This window comes from Channa argus, chromosome 14 (genome assembly GCF_033026475.1).
Source record: "Channa argus isolate prfri chromosome 14, Channa argus male v1.0, whole genome shotgun sequence".
NCBI classification, from domain to species: domain Eukaryota; kingdom Metazoa; phylum Chordata; class Actinopteri; order Anabantiformes; family Channidae; genus Channa; species Channa argus.
The window spans coordinates 24,515,830-24,536,650 of NC_090210.1; the positions used below are offsets into that span (position 1 = coordinate 24,515,830).

General features: G+C 39.4%; 1 protein-coding gene across 1 annotated transcript; it reads left to right on the forward strand.

The window, feature by feature from the left end:
* Positions 1-11,350: 11,350 nt before the first annotated feature.
* LOC137098170 (immunoglobulin lambda-1 light chain-like) lies at positions 11,351-16,485 on the forward strand. Its single transcript, XM_067474109.1, has 6 exons — positions 11,351-11,673; positions 12,096-12,104; positions 12,657-12,704; positions 15,310-15,618; positions 15,716-15,793; positions 15,998-16,485. The coding sequence occupies exons 1-6, from the start codon at positions 11,367-11,369 to the stop codon at positions 16,141-16,143; spliced, it is 897 nt and encodes a 298-aa protein (XP_067330210.1). The 5' UTR covers positions 11,351-11,366; the 3' UTR covers positions 16,144-16,485.
* Positions 16,486-20,821: the final 4,336 nt, after the last annotated feature.

The window sequence follows — 20,821 nt, forward strand, 5'->3', positions numbered from 1 at the left end:
TTTCTTCTATTGATGATGAATAATATGCTGTTCTGGTATCACAGAGCTTTTTTGTACATTTTTAAACTATTTTTCCTGGCTAAATGAGATTCTTCTAAATTTCTGGAACCACCTCCTTTCTAACTTTCGTGTTTCCTGTTTTAAGTTGCGTGTTTGCAAACTATATCCATGGAGATCACCTCTTCTGGTTTTCTGGCTTTTTTTTCCTTCAATTTCAATGTAAGACTCCTAACTTGGTTAGATCAAGGAGGATCACAGTTGTTCTTCACCGATCTCAGTGCATGATGGGAAATGCCTGGTTCTCACCTGATCAAACAGCTGATTGGTTCCGATGTTGGATCAACAACACAACATTTTATACTCATGATTCCTCGTTTATTTAATGTGAAATAAACTGATTTGTGATCAGTTTGTGATTCATCAGAGACTGAACACATCAGTTCATATCACACAGTTCACATGTTGTACTGCTGACAATCTAGTTCTACAGCCTGTGAATTAAACTTTAATGATTTAAGACACAGAATGTTTTGCTAAGTGGGATGAGAACATTCCTAAAATAACATCTGCACAAATGTTTTATCCCTCACAGTAGAAATATCTGATACATTAGTGATGAAAGTTTCTTGTTCCAGTAAATTTTGACTGATTATTTGCATTTATGCAGTTTGAGATGAAATCAGTCAGATCAGTTAGAAACAGCAGCAAAGTGACATCCTGCATTTCATGAGTAATTTAATCCATTTCAAGTGAAAGATATGAGTCATATGGAGGTTAAACCATAAACACAGATCACCTATGTAGTACATCAGCTTTAACTATCTGGTGAAAGTTTTATTTCCTCAGAGGATGTGAGTCTTTGTAACTTCCTGTACAGACGACAACTAATCATGAACTGTAATCATGACAAATGTCTGTAACTATGAAACATGTTTCCCAAGACTAATGAGGAGGTGACAGTCTGGACCAGAGGCAGCCTGTTAGTGAAGCAGTAAGAAATGTAAAAACACACAGTCTGACCAGTTGGATTTAACTTCCAACTAATGTTCCAGTGGTTTCCAGTTGATTCTGTGCAGCAATCTGAAGCAGCAGCAAAGAGTCAGCAAGAAACAGCAGGTGAAATGATTTATGAATTCTGATAATAATGTGTTTCTCCACAAGCAGCTTGTGCATATTTGTCTTTATTATTGTGTTTTCCACATTGGAAAAGTGGTGCAGCTATAGGAGACATTTACATTTGTGTTGAATAATTAGAAAACAGCTGTGGAGTTATTATGCAGAACTGGTTGGTGCATTATTTGTCTATGGATCCAGAAAATGTCCACACATTGCCTCATTTCTTAGTTAATTTTCTGCTTTGAAAGCTCCGACTCAGCAGAAAACCACACACCAGCTTCAAATGATTATCTGTGGGCAGGAGCAGGGGCTGATGGGAGCTTTGAGCAGCCGTCACAAACCACGTGGTCCTGCTCTGATCTCCCAGCTCGTCCTTGTTTGGCCTCAGCTGCATCAGAGCGCCACTTCTCCCCAGGTTCACCAGAGGAAACAGCACTGCACAAAATGCTTTTCCTCCCAGCTGCTGCTCTGTGCTGTCTGTGTTCAGGTGAGTGTTTCCAGCCAATCAGGAGCCAACAAAGTCAACCTTTACCAAACACTGTCACACTGACCTTCATCTATCTGTCTGCTTCTCTACAGCACTGGTTGCCATGGCAGCACAGCTGGTTCAGGACGATTTGACAATGACCAGGAGACTTGGTCAAACTGTCTCATTCAGCTGTGAAGGAACTGGACAGTGTTACAACAGCTATGTTTACTGGTACCAGAAGAAAGAGACAGAAACATTCAGATTGATCCTTAATATTTATAGGACTAGTGGTGACATATATAGTGGCTACAATCATCCTCAGGAAAATGATTTCTCATCTGTAAAAAAAGGAAACAGCTATGAGTTGGAGATAAAGAAAGTTAAACTGGATCATTCAGCCTCCTACTACTGCTCCTGTTATAAAAGTTTTTCCCACAGTGAGAAATGATTCCTGCAGCCTGAACAAAAACCAACAGATGAACAGATGTTAAACAGTGTTTGTGACAGGAAGAGAACAGGAAACCACAGCACAGGTTCATGTGTTTCACCTCTGTCATAGTTAGATTTATACATTTATTGCATATTAATCACATTTCAGCAGGTCTCCTGTCTCTTCAGTGAGGACAACAAAGGACAAACAGCAGCAAAACTTTAAGAAAAACAAAAGAAAAACATAATTTACTTTATTATTTTATTTCTTTATTACACGTTCCAGGAAAACAGAAACAACAAAACAATAACACCTACACACACAAAACAAAGCAAAGAAACAAAACTATTCATATTATAATATCACATAACTACATAGAAGCTAAAACACCAAACGTTCCACACTTGAGAGAAGAACCTGACCGAGCTTAGTGTGGAGTTTGTCAGTGTTCAACTGATGCTGTTCACAGAGTCTAAAAACCTACACATACATCTGCACATGAGATTCACAGCAACACTAACACACATGTGACTGGCACTGGTCCACAGTGGCACCTTCAGCAGCAGCCTCCATCCTTCCAGCCCCATCGTTATAGTGTCGTGTTCCTAGTCCTGTTCTTTAACTTTAGCTTCGTTATCCCTCTTTATTGTTTGCACCTGTTTCACCTAGTAAAGTCCAGCCTTCCCCACACTTCCCCTGCCAGATCATCATCTCCTCACTCCCAGCCAATGCGCTGAACTCTTGGTTTACCTGATTGTAGAAATCGTGGCTCCAGTATATTAGACTCTGTTCTCCTGCAACGTTTGGTCTGAGGTTTGGTGTGTTTCTGTTAATTAGTTTCTTTAGCCCTTTCCCGAGTGTTCATCCAGGTTTAGTAGTTTGTTTCACCTCCGTGTCGTATTTCTTTTGGTGTTTCTGTTTGTTACTTAGTCTTTTCCTGAGTGTTAATTTAAGTTTTGTTTCACATCCGTGTCTTATTTCATTCCTGAGTCTTTGTAATGTTTATTTTGGTTTTCTTAAGTTAACTTCTCTAGTGTTCTGACAAGTTGATAGTTTTGTGTTAGTCTGTTACCTGCCGTGAGCCTGTTTTCTTTGGACCCTTCTGCTAGGAGCGATTTCGGATTTGTTAAGTGCTTATCAATAAAAGCCTTTTGTTAATTAAGTCCCTCTCACGGTCTCCTCACTTGGGTCCACCCTCACCTTAATTGTGATATATACGCCACATTAAGTTTGTGCAATATGCTTTAAAAAGTACAGTCTTCACACATACTGAACACACACCAAGTTAAGCTTGTGCGTCCATCACGCGACACTGTCTGTATATATCCCTGTCATCTGACAGACTGTCAGTTATATAAAGCCCTAAATATTGAACCTCATTACATTCTTTAAGGACAGCACCAGTTGATAGTTTCCTATTATCACTACCCCTAACGATCGTGATGTTACTCTGCTTTGAATTATATTTAAAGTCAAAGTCTGAGAGCAAATCCTCAGTAACTGTTGATGACCAGCGATATATGGACAACAAATTCACCAAATCATCTGCACACATCAAATGGTTGATGATAGTCACCAACCCTTCATCCTGTCCCACAGTCAATCAAAAACTTTGGTAAATAGTCAATATAAACATTATAAAAAGGTGAGATAAAAAAACGTCCTTGTCTAACTCTGGTCAATCCATTGAAGGCAGCTGACACCAAGTTACCCCATTTCACGTACATGGACTCGTGGGTGTACAATCATCTCATATATAAAAGCTCTTAAAAACACACTCTGACCTAAACACTGTTTTATTTTCCTAAATGACAAACTGACCTTGTTTGTTGTCTTGGTGTCTTTTTGGTCCAGACCAGAACCAGTACAGCAAATACATAAATATAACTGATGATGTTATTAAGTCTTTAAAAATGTCACATCACAGCAAACACGTCCTCTGTCTGGTAGATCTGGGTGATTTGGCCTTTAAATAATATTTTTAAGCTGTATTGCAATACACTAATGAAAACAAAGCACTTTATAAATACTGGACTTAACTATTTGATGTACAGTCTCACAAGTTAATGATTCTAGTGATCAGTGAAAAATAAACTGAAACATTCTCGTTTACATTAATTAATAGTTTTTATTGGATAATTTTTAAACATTCAAAAAGGGAGAAATCACAACCCATTTAAATTAATTTAAAGTAGACAAATATTAGCAGCTGTGTAATGAAATTAATAATGTAGCAGGCCTTCATACATATTTTTTTGTGGTTTATCCCTATTTTAAAATAGCTCTCAGTTCATTTCTAGGAGATTCCAATCTTGAGCTGAGTTTAGATTATGATTTTGAACAATAAAAAAAACTGTATGTTGATTTTCTTAAAGCTACAATTTTCATGTTTCTGTATCAGGTGAGTTTTCAGCTGATGGTGGATCAGGGACCACTATAATGACTAAGAACCAACCTGAGGACCCTGTCACCTTGGCTTTTCTAAATGTTTTACATTTGCCCACATTTGATTATTGACAAGAATAATTATTACAAAATGTGTTTACAAAGTAAATAAGACAGTAAAACTGCATTATTAAATACAGGGACCACCTGTAATACCTTCACAGCCCACTAGAGGACCAAGAACCACTGGATGAAACCTCTGCTGCAGCAGCCTGACTTTGTCCCTTCATTCACTGTCATGAATGTGCAGTAAAAATCCTTCAGTTCTAAAAATATCAAAGTACATCAAGCTGCAGTCCAACATTCAGTGTGGATCCAGGTTTGGAGCTGTGGAGTCACTGTGAAGCCAAATGAAAGTCTAAAGTAACAGCAACATGACAAAAAGGTTCAAACAGCATCATGTAAAAAGAGTCACGGTGTAGAAAGTGAGTTATGGTTCCTGTGTGTTTTCTTCTTAATACTGATGAACCATGTGAGTCTTCAGCTGAGGGACGTCACTGTTTAACACAAAGGAAACACTGTGTTTTTTGTCTCCTCCTGACGCTGCTCCACAGTTAAACATTATGTTTCCTACCACAGCTTAAGTGCTTCTGTTTTTTCTGCTGACATCACTGTCATCATTAAAACAATAGGATAACAGCTCACAACAACACTTTTCTTGAAATTCTGTTAATGAAAAAATCATTGTGACTCAGATTCTTGATCTGCTGTCAAATTCAAATCTGAAGCTTTTTCAAGAAGGTTTTCTCTGAACCCGTCAATCAGCAGCAGCAGGGGCTGATGGGAGCTTTGAGCAGCCGTCACAAACCACGTGGTCCTGCTCTGATCTCCCAGCTCGTCCTTGTTTGGCCTCAGCTGCATCAGAGCGCCACTTCTCCCCAGGTTCACCAGAGGAAACAGCACTGCACAAAATGCTTTTCCTCCCAGCTGCTGCTCTGTGCTGTCTGTGTTCAGGTGAGTGTTTCCAGCCAATCAGGAGCCAACAAAGTCAACCTTTACCAAACACTGTCACACTGACCTTCATCTATCTGTCTGCTTCTCTACAGCACTGGTTGCCATGGCAGCACAGCTGGTTCAGGAGGATTTGACATTGACCAGGAAACTTGGTCAAAATGTCTCATTCAGCTGTGAAGGAACTGGAGAGTGTAGTAGTAGTTATGTTTACTGGTACCAGAAGAAAGAGACAAAACCATTTCAAATAATTCTGCGTATTGCTAGAAGTAATGGTGACATAGAAAGACATTACAATCATCCTCAGGAAAATGATTTCTCATCTCTAGAGAATGGACACAGCTATGAGTTGGAGATAAAGAAAGTTAAACTCGATCATTCAGCCTCCTACTACTGCTCCTGTGATTCCCACAGTGAGAAATGATTCCTGCAGCCTGAACAAAAACCAACAGATGAACAGATGTTAAACAGTGTTTGTGACAGGAAGAGAACAGGAAACCACAGCACAGGTTCATGTGTTTTCCTCCATCATAGTCAGTTTTATAGTCAGATTTGTTTGATATTATTCACATTTCAGCAGGTTTTCCTTAGCTGCCTTACATGGACTAGGACTTTGGAATTGATGTACTCAAATGTTAAGAAGGCCTGCAGCTCCACTGTCCTCCTCCCCCAAATTATTGCACATATTTAAAACACACAAATAATAAATATTGCACCTATTTGAGACTGGCATTCAGAAAAGTGGTTGCTTTTAAGTAAAAGCTATTTAACAGTCTAGTTGTTCTTATACAAACTGTCCTGTAAAACCTGTCAGGGTTTCAAAGACATGGTGTGATTGGTTTTGATGAGACCTTCAGAATATTTTTTACCTTCTGGAGGCTGTGACGAGTGAAAATGTCCTCTAGAGCTGGTAGTTGTGTTTTTATAATTGTCTCTGCAGATCTGATGATTGTCTGCAGGACCTTCCTATCAGCTGAAGAACTGCCCCTGTACCACACAAGGATGTAATGAGTCAGAATACTTTCCACAGAGCAGTGATAAAAGGAAAGCAGCACATGTTGTGACAGGTGGATCTTCCTGAGAGCTCTCATAAAGTATAATTGCTGCTGCAATTTCCTGATCAGGCAGTTTGCATTTTGTGTCCATGTGAGGTCCTCAAGAGATTTGTGTGTCCAGGAACTTGAAAGTTGACACTCTCTCCACTTTTTCCCCTTCTCTGTCTCATGAGGCTCATGATCATTCTGTGTCTTTCTAAAACCAATGATAATTTCCTTGGTTTTTTAGTTTTCAAGGTTAAGTTGTTCAATGCACACCACTCAGTTAGGTTGTAAATCTCTTCCTTATAAACCATCTCGTCACCATTACTGATCAGGCCAACTGTGGTGTCATCTGTGAATTTATTGATGACATTGATGTTACTGATGGATGTGCAGTCATGGGTTTACAGAGGGTACAGGAAAGGGTTCAGGACAGAACCTTGTGTCTCCTATACTGAGAGACAAGGAGGATGAGTGGTAGGGGCCTATACTCAGACTGTGCCCTGTTTGTTCAAAAGTCCATTGTCCATAGGCAAATGTTATGATGGAGGTGAGCTGATTAGTACATAAGGCTGGACCAAGTAAATAGAAAGGCAAAAAAAACCTCAGGAAAACTGAGGACAGAGCTAAGTACAAATCACTCTAAATCAGGGGTCTCAAATTCAAATTACCTGGAGGCTGCACGAGGAGAGTCTGGGTGAGGCTGGGCCGCATCAGGTATTCCACAAAAAAAGCTTTGTTAAAAAAATATAATGTTCTCAAACGCCATTGCTAACAGTTCTTTAACTTCACTGAGTTCTTCTGAACATGAACGGTTCTTCTGAACATGGCTTCTCTTACCTACTTCTTGCAGCCAGAGATCTGGCAGCACTTCCTCTTAATAGCTGAGCCACATTTGGCTTGAGGGAGGAAGCAGTTGAGACCCTCAGTATGGCTTGAAGATGATCGTCAGTAAGTCTGGACCTGTACTTGGACTTATTGAAGTTATCAATTCTCTCAAAAATTGCCTAAGCTTGTCTGCTTCTCCACTCTCCTCCCTGAACTTGGCTTTGAGGTCAGACTTGCACTGCAGGTCAGTGAGCTCCATTTGAAGCACAGGAAGGACATCTTGCACAAAAAGAAGAAGGGGTCATGTCTTTCATGATGACATGAAGATCATAACATTTGTAGATGGTAGAAAGTACCAGGAAAAAAAGGCAGCTGCTACCAGGCTCTTCATTATCAGCTGGGACAGTGGGACACTATTATTTATTTATTATATAAAACAATGGGATGCAGCCATGGAGGCGTTATTCACTGGCTTTTGTCATAGCCAACACTGATGTTCCGTTGACTATTTAACCAAGGCAGGTAAGAACCTGATGAGGCTCCAGCCTGACTCCGAAGCGGGACAGCGGGCGGGAGCTGGCTGAGTGTCCCCATCGGAGGTCCACTCCCCTCGGTGACATCGTCAACGGAACATCGGTGTTGGTCGTTAATGCCGGTAACACCGACTTCGTCCAGCTCGAAGTCAAACATGTTCATTTCACACACAGTAAGAAGTAATAATTCTATGATGGTTATGTGATGTTACACAGACGCCTCCATAGTTGTGCAAAGTTTCTCTGCTTGCAAAACTCGTGGGCCGCACTAACATTAAACTTTCATATCGTCTCGTGGGCCACAATTGGCCCTGGGCCTCGAGTTTGAGACCCCTGCTCTAAAGGGAAGTCAAAATCCACATAGACAAAGAGAGAGAGACTAATCACAAGAAGGGCAAAGGAAAATTTGGAAGCTGAACAGGAGCAAAGCTCAGTGAGTAGAAAACTTAACAGATCAAAACTAAGTGCGTCGGAAACTAAATGTGAACAGGACAATATGAACTTGGGAAACTAAATGTCACGGCCGTGACTTTGATTTGTGTTGTCCTGGTTACCAGTCCTAGCTCTCCTCCCCATGGCTCAGACTTCCCGTTCTGTTTTTCCTTCTCCTGGCAATTAATTGTTGGACCTCTGGTTCTGATGGTCTGCCTCTCCTTGTAGTAAGTGACTCTTTGTCTTATTAAGAAGAGGATTTTGCACAAGTCTATTACACAAACTTTCTCCTAGTGGACACTTTTAGTTGTTACTTTGTTGCTTGTCTTGCTCCCTGTGGTGTTTTACTCCTGTCTCCACAGCCGTCTTTAGTTCTCTCTCCTGCCCTGGTTTTCTTCCCTACCACCAATCACAGTAAGCATATAGTTCCTGTAGTTTATTCCCTGTATCCACTGTATTACTTACTACTTCTCTCTTTTCTAGATTTACGCTACGCTGCCTGTTCCCCTGGTCTCCTCTGCAGCATGACACCCGCTCCTCCTGCTAAACCCACCTGCTTTTCCATCTACTCCCAATGTTATTATGATGATGATGATGATGAACTGCCTTTTCAATCATTTGTGTCCTGCATTGATTTCCAGGTCCCCATTTCTGACACTAAATCAGCTGAGAAACCACACACGGGCTAAACAAAAAAATGATACGAAGACCTAACATGGAACAGTAGAATTAAAGTCTGACAATAATGTCTGACAGAGATGCACTTGCATCTAGTGAAATGTAAACACTTTTATGATGTTTTCTCTTTGACTTAGATTGTTGCTGCCTTGTACTTCACGTGTAAGTCGCTTTGGATAAAAGCATCTGACAAATGACTAAATGGAAAAGGAGTTTAGACACACGGAGAACTAACAGGGACGAGAATAAACAAAACAACCAAGGAGTTGCACATGTAGGGAGCAACAGAAGCAAGATTACACGACATGTCAAAAACTATGTGCAAACAGAAGCTTGGATACTAAAATACAAAGGTGCAAACTAATCGAATAAACGAGAGTAGGGATCAAGATAAATGAAACTAACAACACATGAAGAAACCCATAAACCAAAACTCAGGAAACAGAGTCCAGAAACCAGGAAGCTGAGAGTCCATGGAAAAGTATCGATAAGGCTCTGAGGGAATGGATCTTGGAGGGGGTTTCAATTAACAGGAACACAGGTGAAAGCAATCAGGACTGATGATGAGTGCTGAAGTTGCCAGAAAGAACTATGGGAACAGGAAATGAGATGGGGGGACTACCAAAATAAAAGCAAGGAACAGGAACTGGAGAGGGAGAATGACAAAGCAGGACTATGTTGGACATCTTGTGAAAGAGTCTGTGTGGGAGGATGGTGTTAAAGGCAGAAGACTAATCCACTAATAATAACTTTGCACATGTTCCTGGTTTTTCCAGCTATAGCAGTTCAGTGTGGAGGCCTGTAGAGATGCCATCATCTCTTCACCTATTGTGTCCATATGCATATTGATGTGGGTCCAAAGTGATTGGAACAGCAGCAGCATGTTATTCAGTGTTTCACTGATCTTTCCATCACTACTGGTGTTAGTGCCACTGGCCTGTAATCATTTATCCCATTATTGCAGTGTTTTTTGGGTAGTGGTGCTATTGTGGACGTTTTGAGACAGGTGGGGACCAAGCACTCTGACAGGGATCTGTTGAATGTATCAGTAAAGACCTCTGCAGACTCCATAGTCCACTGGTGGACAGATTTACCAAGTGCTCCACAGCAGTTCTTTTCTGGCAGTGGACATTAAACTGTACAACTCGCCCGCTTTTGGACTGAGATTGGACTAAAACTAGACAATCAGTCCAATGTGTTGGACTTTGTTTTTGCTGTGGACCATGTTTTTGACCTGCCTTGCCTGGTTCCCTGGTTTCCTCTGCCCTGGTTAACACACACACTCTTTTTGGAAAACTACATGCAGTTCTCTCTCTTTTAGTAGAATGAGAAAAATGAGGTGAGGTCTCAAAAACTGTTCAAGTTCATCTGGGAAATTTTCATCCAGATTACAGTGGTACTTCCTTTGCAAATTTTAGACAGACTTTATTTCTACAGTCTGTGTTGGTGATCATCTGGTTATCCTCCCTCCCGTTGTCCTCTGTGGGTCCCTCAGTGATGATGCTAGTAGTAGCAGTGAATGTTGGCTCCTCTTCATCATCTGGTGCAATCTGCTGTTTTCCTGCAGTTTCCTCTTCTGTAGTGCAGGTTATGCTACTTGGCTCTATTTCAACCAGTGATGCTGTGCTGCTGTTAGCAAGGAGTCTTGAGTTGTAGCTGCGCCATCAGCTATTTCATACTTTTGGCATCGGTAGTTGTTTTCTTCAAATATGTTGTAAGTTTTCCTGTGTCCTTAAGTATTGGTTCACTTTTTGTCTTCTTTATCAACTATTTTTTTCTGTGCACCACTTTCGTGTTTACGAGGTGCTGGGTTCATCTGGTTCATCTCGACAGTGCCAAACAGTGGATCAATAAACACAATTATGTAAAATAAATGATGCTATAAATACAAAACTCATGTTTCATGTAATTTTAAATGAATTTTAACAGGAGATATTTATAAAATAAAAATAAAGTGCCAGTAGAGGAGGAGCTGGATTTTCCTGCAGCTGTTAAACAAAAGAAAACAGTCTGTTACTAAATTCACCACCAGCCTGAATGTGTTTGTGGGAACGTGAAGCTTTTTTGTGTTTCTGCATTATCGTGACCCAGATTCTTGATCTGCTGTCAGATTCAAATCAACACCAAGAAACTTTTCTCTGAACCCGTCAATCAGCAGCAGCAGGGGCTGATGGGAGCTTTGAGCAGCCGTCACAAACCACGTGGTCCTGCTCTGATCTCCCAGCTCGTCCTTGTTTGGCCTCAGCTGCTTCAGAGCGCCACTTCTCCCCAGGTTCACCAGAGGAAACAGCACTGCACAAAATGCTTTTCCTCCCAGCTGCTGCTCTGTGCTGTCTGTGTTCAGGTGAGTGTTTCCAGCCAATCAGGAGCCAACAAAGTCAACCTTTACCAAACACTGTCACACTGACCTTCATCTATCTGTCTGCTTCTCTACAGCACTGGTTGCCATGGCAGCACAGCTGGTTCAGGACGATTTGACATTGACCAGGAGACTTGGTCAAAATGTCTCATTCAGCTGTGAAGTAATTAAGCAGTGTAACACAGACTGGGTAGTATGGTACCAGAAGAAAGAGACAGAAACATTTAGATTGCTTCTTGATATTAATAGAAAGAATGGTAAAATAGACAAAAGGTACAATCATCCTCAGAAAGATGATTTCTCAGCTGTAAATATAAAAAACGGCTGTGAGTTAAAGATAGAGAAAGTTAAACTCGATCATTCAGCCTCCTACTACTGCTCCTGTTATAAAAGTGGTTCCCACAGTGAGAAATGATTCCTGCAGCCTGAACAAAAACCAACAGATGAACAGATGTTAAACAGTGTTTGTGACAGGAAGAGAACAGGAAACCACAGCACAGGTTCATGTGTTTTCCTCCATCATAGTCACTTTATATTTGCTGGTGTCAGGATTTATTTCATATTGTAATTTATTAATTTTTATCAGATTTTTCTGCAGGTTTCCTGTTGTTCTACAAATGAGAACAATGAAGACAAACAGAAACACAATAATCAAACTAATAAAAGTAACTAAATGTATCAAATCCCATCACAGACAAAAGCAGATTAAAGATGAAAAAGCTCCAGTGAAGCAGTGATGAAGCCAAAGCAAAGTGTGATGAGGCTCCAAAGGAAAGTTGGTGACAAAGATGAACAACAGTGTGCAGCCATGCAGCAGCTCTGGGAGGTTGGACTGAGACTCTGAGCTGCTTGGAGCTAAATGCTAACAAGTGACAGTGTGTTGCCTAGGAACACTTTGACATATAGCCAGGGCCGGTGAACTAACCACTCATCCTGTGGTCCGTGGACAGCTGCCTTTACCAACTAAGCTGATGCTGATCTCATGAGTTCTGCAGCTGATCAATACGTCCTCAATATATTCAGAGTAAATCTCATCCAGCTGCAAATGTGTTCTCTATAAAAAAAGCTCAGAGATGAGCACACATCCATGAAAGACGTCTTTTTTCACATTCTATCAGTTTTATCCAGGACCAGTACTTCAAAATCAGAGCAACACTGAAATCTGGAGCCAGAGCTTCTTACTCCTGCCTTTATCACACAACAGGTTCCTGGATTTGAATTTGCAGAGGATGTTAGAGGAAGTTGATGAACTGATCCTCACTGTGGAAAACAGTGACTTTGTTTTTGATGTATCAAGAAGCTGAAATATGATCATTGATCTGAGCTGAAACATTCAGCAGCAAACAGGTTTTTGTATCACTCTCTGTCACTGCGGGAGGAGGCTGGTACTTTATCTTTGGTTCTGGAACTAAACTGATTGTAACAGGTAAGAATGAACATTTATTTTCATTATGTTTTTATATTGAACAACTTGAAAATGTGTTTAAACTCAGTTTCTGCTGCTTCAGACTTTACATGTTCATAATAAGTTCATTCTGCAGCTGATTCTAAAGGCAAAAGTTCAATAATAGTAAATAATCAGGCTACAAATTAGATAAAGACAGAATCAGTTTTTCAGGTGTTTGGTCATAAAGTATCTGACAAAGTCAGATGTTGAGTTTATGATGGAACTAAATGAAAAGTCAGAGAATCAACAAAGTTATTACAGTTCATCCTGAGGGGAACAAGAAAGTGTGAACCAGTCAGACACAACCAGCAGCAGGTTTTTGTATCACTGTGTTTCACTGTGGGAGACTTTGGTTCTGGAACTAAACTGATTGTAACAGGTAAGAATCAACATTTATTTTCCTTCAGTTGTTTTATTGTTGAAATTTTTTTAAATCAGTTTCTGCTGCTTCAGACTTTACATGTCAACTATATTTCAGTCAGGTTTGTTAGAACATGTCAGCAGTGGAGTTCTGTGTCTGATTTTCCTGCTCAGGTCACTTTTTGTACTAAACTTAGAGAAAATACAAATAAAATTCAGTGAATTCTTCACATTCACTGATTCTTAAGTTAAATGTTTCTCACATTTATGGTGATAAATAAATGACAGTATGTGAAATGAAAATTACAGTTGTTGTCTGACCATAAATGTATTTTATCTTATTGTAAATATTGTTTTTAAGATGAAAAATACCTTCAGAAACAATAATTTTCTATATTTACATTTTACACAGAGAAATTTTAGTATGTTAAACATGTAAATAATGAGTAAAAAACAGCATTTTGTATTAAGTAACTGTGTAGTTTGGGGCGGCTGTAGTTCAGTTGGTAAGGCAGTCGACCATGGACCACAGGGTCAGTGGTTTGATCCCTGGTCCTGGCTACATGTCGAAGTGTCCTTGGGCAAGACACTGAACCCCAAGTTGCTCCCGGTGGGTCAGGTGAGCACCTTACATGGCAGCCACCACCATCGGTGTGTGAGTGTGTGAATGGGAATCAACATTGTAAACCGCTTTGGATAAAAAGCACTATATAAGCAACTATTTATTTTTTATTTTTTTAGTTTAAAAATATGTACTAACAAAAATATTTTTAAAATAATAAAAAATAAATAAAAAATATGGGTAAAATTATTTACAAACCAATACATTATAAATGTATATATTCAATTTACTGACAACTTTGTTGCATTATGTAACTGTTTAAAATATGTACTAACAATAATTACAAATATGGGTCAAAATCTTAAAAAATGACATTATGATAAGAAAAGTTCAATGAACAAACATTGCTCAGTTGGTAAAGGCAGTCTTCCACGGACCACAGGGTAAGTGGTTCGATCCCTGGCCCTGGCCCTGGCTATATGTCGAAGTGTCCCTGGGCAAGACACTGAACCCCTAACAGCCCATTCCCCTCCCCAGCTGTGCAGTGCTGGTCCAAGCCCGGTAGAAATTGGGGAGGGTTGCGTCAGGAAGGGCATCCGGCGTAAAAACTGTGCCAAATCACCATGTGGACAATGATCTGCTGTGGCGACACTGAACTCACGGGATAAGCTGAAAGGACAAAAAAAAAAAAAAAACATTTGTAAGTAAATGAAAATACACAAAAACGGCAGTTTGTTGTTTTCAATTACATACATTATCACAGTAAATGTTTTTATGTCTATACATTACAGATTAAATCAATTATGGATTTTATGAGAAAAATGTATATAATTTACATTAGAAATATACAGAGGCTGTATCAGGTGTTTGGGTAATACTGTACGTTTGTATAATGGTTAAAAAATTTTAAAAATGTATTAATAAAATACATATATTTAGTAAATTCAATAATTGTTATTTTTTTTAGCTACAAACATTATAAAATAAGAAATACATATATATATATATATATATATATATATATATATATATATATATATATATATATACACATTATACGAAAATCTATATACATATTGCAAATATGATGAGAGTCCATTTCATAAATGGCATAATGACTCCTTGTCATTATGCCATTTATGTAATGGACTCTCATCATATTTGCAATGTTAGATTAGATTTATTTATTATGGGTTTTATAAAAAAATCATCTAATTTATTAGTTATAAACATAAAGAGGCTGTTTCAGGTGTGTGGTTTACTTTATGTTTATAAAATGGTTAAACACATTGTCATAATATATATATTTAATGGTGGATTCTATAGTATTATAATAATTATTTTACCTAAATTAATTTGTTAATTAAAAAAAATAATAACAATAAAAAATATTCACAGTTATTTTTGTATAAAGTGAATGAATGTGACTGTATTTCCTGCCCCATAACTTTTACACTATTTCCTATAATGTGGGTTGTTTCCAAAACTGAATGTTGATGAAAGTTTAATCATAACTTTATGATTCACTGCATTATTTTTATATGTGTAGAAAAGCAGTTTTTTTCTTCCCTCTGTGAATCAGGAATATGTTCACACTGTATTATATTTACTTCCATGTTTTACCAAAATCTATATTGAGATTTTCTCTGTGTCAAACTTGAGATGAGCAGGTGGTGAAGCCCGTGGTGAGCGTGTACCCAGCAGCATCCAGAGACCATCTGGAGGGGAAGAGCTCCCTGCTGTGTGTGGCCTCACAAATGGTTCCTCGTCGCATCCAGTTCTCCTGGAAAAGACAGAAACAGAAAGGTCCTCTGGAGGAACTGAACCCTGCTGACGGAGAGCAGCTGCAGCTGGAAGAGTCGGGACGCAGCGTCTCCATCTTGCTGCTCCATCAGCCAGAGAGCAGCACATATAAATACAGCTGCTCTGTCAAACATGAGGGGGGAACAGTGGAGGCCCAAACAGAACAAGGTGATGAAGGTTTGGTGACTGTGTTCAGCAGTGATTCAGCTTCATGTGGAGACACAGAGGACTGACATTTGTCACTGCACCTCCTTTTCTGTTTCAGAGCTTCCAGCTCCAGCAGCCTCCTGTCCTCCAGAGAGACAAGCAGCAGACCTGGCAGCTCTGCAGCAAGAAGCTGACTGTAAGATCAACTGCTGCCTCTCTGCATGTTGTGCTGCATATCAGTCTGTTCACTTTGTGTTCAGCACTGAAGCACTCAAACATACACTCCCTGATCCTGTTACAGTCCAACAGCACAACAAATAGCAATCACACAACTTGGACTTCACATTGTGACCAGTAACATGTTTGTTTGAGTTTCTTTTTGCCTCCTTTTGTGTTGCAGTGGTTCCTCTGGATCCTCTCCAGTCTCAGTACCAGGTGAAGCTGCTCTGTCTGCTGTACACAGTGCTGATAGTGAAGAGTCTGGTGTACTGCTGTGGACTGTCTCTGCTGAGGAGCCTCAGAGACCAGGGAGCGTCCACCAACTAGTCCCATGATCACTGACTGCTTTCTGCTCAGCTTCAAGTCTCATCAGTGGCTTTATGACGTTAGTCAGTTTTCAGTAATATTAGTCATTTCTTTTATGTAAAAGTCAGATACAGTCATTGTTTGCAGAGTAAATTCACATATTATACTTATATACTGATTATTACGAAGTGCAAAAGCTGTTGTGATGTTTAACAGTTTAGTCAGTTTGACCTGTTTAATAATAGAAAATTATCAGCAGCTGTTCCTGTTTCTGTGTTTATCTTTTAATCCTGTACATTATACAGTTTGGTAAGTTTAGTTATTTTCTTCATTGCAATATTCTAAATAAAATATAAATCCCCATATTTTTTCCAACTGTGCATTATTCTGCAAGGAACGGTGTGTGTGTGATGATCATTGAATTAATCAGTTCAGCACCTTTTATAACTGTCAGTTTGAATGTAAAACTCTTTGCTGATGATGTTGTTTTTGACGTCTATCTACAGCACAGTGAGCTGCTCAAACTTTGCATAAAGCTGATGACATTATTTCCAAAGTAAATACAGTTTTACTTGGATATAATTTACAATTTACCTCAAAAGTTACTTACAGTCTGGTTCCTAATCGCTAAATTCAAATCCTATTTTAAAAGTGTGTTGATAATCAAACAGTTACAAAGGGATCAAGTGGACAAATGCCTTCAAGTTTTTGTTGTATGGATGTTTTATGCATTGGTTTGAACCAAAAGTAAAACAACAGTGACATCTTCAGTTTTTCAGAAATGTTATACAATGAAGGAGTTTGGCTGTTTACTCAGGCCTCCATGTTGTGTCCTTGTACATTAACCATCACACAGTTGTTAAAATGGTGGAAAGCTCTATGTGATGCCATAAGTGTTTATGTCAGCAGATGTGAATCTATTTTCAGCAGTTATTAGGACTCACAAACACCAGCTGAAAGCGAGTCAACACTTTGTTTCCTGCAGCAGATGATCTGTGTGGGTTTCTGCTCTGCAGCCTCCACACTATGAGCTGTGGTTTGTCACTTTAATGACACAATGCCAGTTACAGGTTTGGTTAAAGAAACTTTCCAGGAAGCATCTGTGTTATTAATCTGTGAGAGAGTGAGAGGCTTTGAGTTTTCAAACCAACTTTATTACAACACATTATTCATCAGTATTCAATAACACCATCATCTCTGTGTCCTAACTCAGGAGCATAATGTAATTCAGCATCATCAAAGAAGAGGACGTCATCTAAAGTCTTGTCAAAACAGATCCTTCATTTTTACATAGAACTGATAGAGCTGATGTTATTTTTACCTTTACAATTTTTTTTAATCATCATCACTGGTTCAACCTCACGTTCATTCTCCAGTCTGTTTTGACTGCTCAAATAAATCACCAATTTCACCTTTCTGATAAGAAAATTAGATTGTCTTTCTTTATCATTTCCTTTCTCATAGCTAAAACCCACAGTGAAAACCTGGTTGCTAAACACTGCACCCAGACGACTCATCAGTTGCAAAGTGCAGTGACCACAGTACTGGGAACCATCAGAAACTGACCAGTCTAAGGGAATAGACTTGAGATTTGACAGATATACTGAGTTATGAATAGTAACCATTCCACACAGTAACCATTGTATCAGGATACCAGGGTGGAAAGGTTCATACACACTTAGGTAAAAAGGTGGTATTGGATCGAATAAACATCAACAACATAGTCCGTCCATAGACCAAGATACCAACCTGACCGAGGATGTGCTCTGCTATTTGTCTCAATGGCAAAATGTGAGGTCCAAAAAGGTCCATTCATTACAACTGTGATGTTAACTATATAACAATAGTAGATGTTCATTGGTCAACTGGGGTGGGTGTAGCTCAGTCGGTAAGGCAATTGACCATGGACCACAGGGTCAGTGGTTCAATCCCCGCTCCTGGCTACAAGTCGAAGTGTCCTTGGGCAAGAAGCCAGCATCCCAGACAGAGCACAGCCTTGTTTAATTCTGGAGCACTCAAACCAACATTAATCTTTAAAACTTTTCCACTGCCAGCCCCTAACTTTCAGTGTTAATATAAAGAACTTTAATGCTCATGAAAAAATATAGGTAGCAATGTCCTAAGCTATCAAAGCCCCAATCATCAGACCCATCAACAGTCCTTGACCAAAAACCGTGTCATCTTTAATCGATCTGTTGTGCACATAGTGTCAAGTTCAATGTGCGCACATCAATATATTTTTATCTTAAGCCTATTTGCCAGCACTTTTGAAAGGATCTTGTAGACTTCAAATTCATGGCAGAGCAGCTGGATTGTAATTCTATTAGAGTGTGTGAACAGGTGTTCCTAATATTGTGGCTGATTGGTGTATTTTCAGTCTGTAGAGCATTTAGACAAAAAAAAAAACTTACTAAATTATATTTAAAAGTGGTAAAATAACATTGTGAATGGTTGAATGATTCAATTCAATTCAATTCAACTTGATTTATATAGCGCCAATTCACAACAAAGTCATCTCAGGGCACTTTACAGAATAAAGTCAAGATTATAAAGATATATAAAGAGAACCCAACAATTCCCCCTGGAGCAAGCCATAGGCAACAGTGGAGAGGAAAAACTCCCTTTAACGGAAGAAACCTCCAGCAGAACCAGGCTCAGGGTGGACGGCCATCTGCCTCGACCGGTTGGGGTGAGTGGAAAGGGGAGAGAGAAAAGAACAGAGCAACAAAAAGCAACAACAAAACATCGGGCAGATTGGTAGGACCAGTAGCTGCACGCTGGAAGACACTCAGCTTCAAAGCCGGGGGACACCTGCAGAAAGGGACAGAGAGAGGGGGACAGAGAAGGACAAAGACAACTACGGGAGAGAACACACAGAGTTAATGACATACAGTGGTGACAATTGCGGGGTGAGAGGAGAGGAGAGATGGTCAAGAGGTGGTGGGTCCCCCAGCAGTCTAAGTCTATGGCAGCATAACTATAACTAACTATATGCTTTATTAAAGAGGAAGGTTTTAAGCTTAGACTTAAAAGTAGAGAGGGTGTCTGCTTCCCGAATCTGAACTGGGAGCTGGTTCCACAGGAGAGGAGCTTGATAGCTAAAGGCTCTACCTCCCATTCTACTTTTGGAAATTCTGGGAACCACAAGTAGGCCTGCATTCTGAGAGCGAAGTGGTCTACTGGGATGATATGGTGCTATGAGGTCTTCTATATATGATGGAGCCTGACCATTCAGAGCTTTATATGTAAGAAGCAGGGTTTTAAATTCTATTCTAGATTTAATGGGAAGCCAATGGAGAGAAGCTAGTGAAGGTGAAATATGATCTCTCTTGCTAGTTCCAGTCAGGACTCTTGCTGTAGCATTTTGGATTAATTGCAGGCTCTTTAGGGAGTTACTGGGGCATCCTGAAAGTAGGGAATTACAGTAGTCCAACCTAGAGGTAACAAATGCATGGACCAGTTTTTCGGCATCACTTTGAGACAGGATGCTCCTAATTTTGGCAATGTTCCGTAGGTGGAAGAAGGCTGTTCGAGAGATTTGTTTTATATGTGAGGTAAAAGACAAATCCTGATCAAAAATAACTCCAAGGTTCCTTGCAGTAGCACTGGAGGCCAGACTTATGCCATCTAGGGTAACAATATGGTTGGACATCATATCTCTGAGATTTTTGAGCCCAAATACTATGACTTCAGTTTTGTCTGAGTTTAAAAGTCAAAAATTGTGGGACATCCAGGCCTTTATGTCTTGTAGGCTTGAAGCTTTATTAACTGATTATTTTCATCTGGTTCCATAGATACATATAGCTGGGTATCATCAGCATAGCAGTGGAAATTTATGGAGTGTTTTCTAATAATGTTGCCTAAAGGAGACATATATAAAGTAAAAAGTATTGGTCCTAACACAGAGCCTTGTGGAACTCCATAGCTAACCTTTGTGTGCATGGAGGATTCATCATTAACATGAACAAATTGAAATCTATCAGATAGATAAGATTTAAACCAACCTAGTGCAGTTCCTGTAATTCCAATTTCATGTTCCAGTCTCTGTAATAAAATGTTATGATCAATGGTATCAAATGCAGCACTAAGATCTAACAGAACAAGTATAGAGATGAGTCCATTATCTGAGGCCATGAGAAGATCGTTGTTGACTTTTACCAGTGCTGTTTCTGTACTATGATGAACTCTAAATCCTGACTGAAAGTGTTCATACAAATTATTCCTATGAAGGTGATCACATAATTGTTTTGCGACTACTTTTTCAATTATTTTAGAAATAAAGGGGAGATTAGATATTGGTCTGTAATTGGCTAAAACACCTGGGTCAAGACGGGGTTTTTTAAGTAGTGGTTTAATTACAGCTACCTTATAGGCCTGTGGTACATAGCCTGTTTCTAAAGATAGATTGATGATATCTAATATGAACGTATCTATTAAGGGTAAAGCTTCCTTGAGCAGCTTAGTTGGAATAGGGTCTAGCAGACAGGTTGTTGGTTTAGATGAGGTAATAATTGAAGTTAGCTCAGAGAGATCTATGGGTAAAAAGCAGTCTTATCGATGATTCCAACACTGTTGTACGTGAAGATCTATCTGTAATTTTTGGGGGGAGGATCTGGTGAATACTTTCTCTAATAGCTACAATTTTATTCATAAAGAAGCTCATGAAGTCATTGCTGCTCAGAGTTAAGGGAATAGTAGG

Excerpts from the sequence above, each read along its gene's own strand:
- LOC137098170 (XM_067474109.1), top strand. The coding sequence starts at position 11,367 with ATGGCAGCACAGCTGGTTCAGGACGATTTGACATTGACCAGGAGACTT. Across the intron at positions 12,705-15,309 it reads AACTAAACTGATTGTAACAG|ATGAGCAGGTGGTGAAGCCC; the intron begins GTAAGAATGAAC and ends GTCAAACTTGAG. Across the intron at positions 15,794-15,997 it reads TCTGCAGCAAGAAGCTGACT|TGGTTCCTCTGGATCCTCTC; the intron begins GTAAGATCAACT and ends TTTGTGTTGCAG.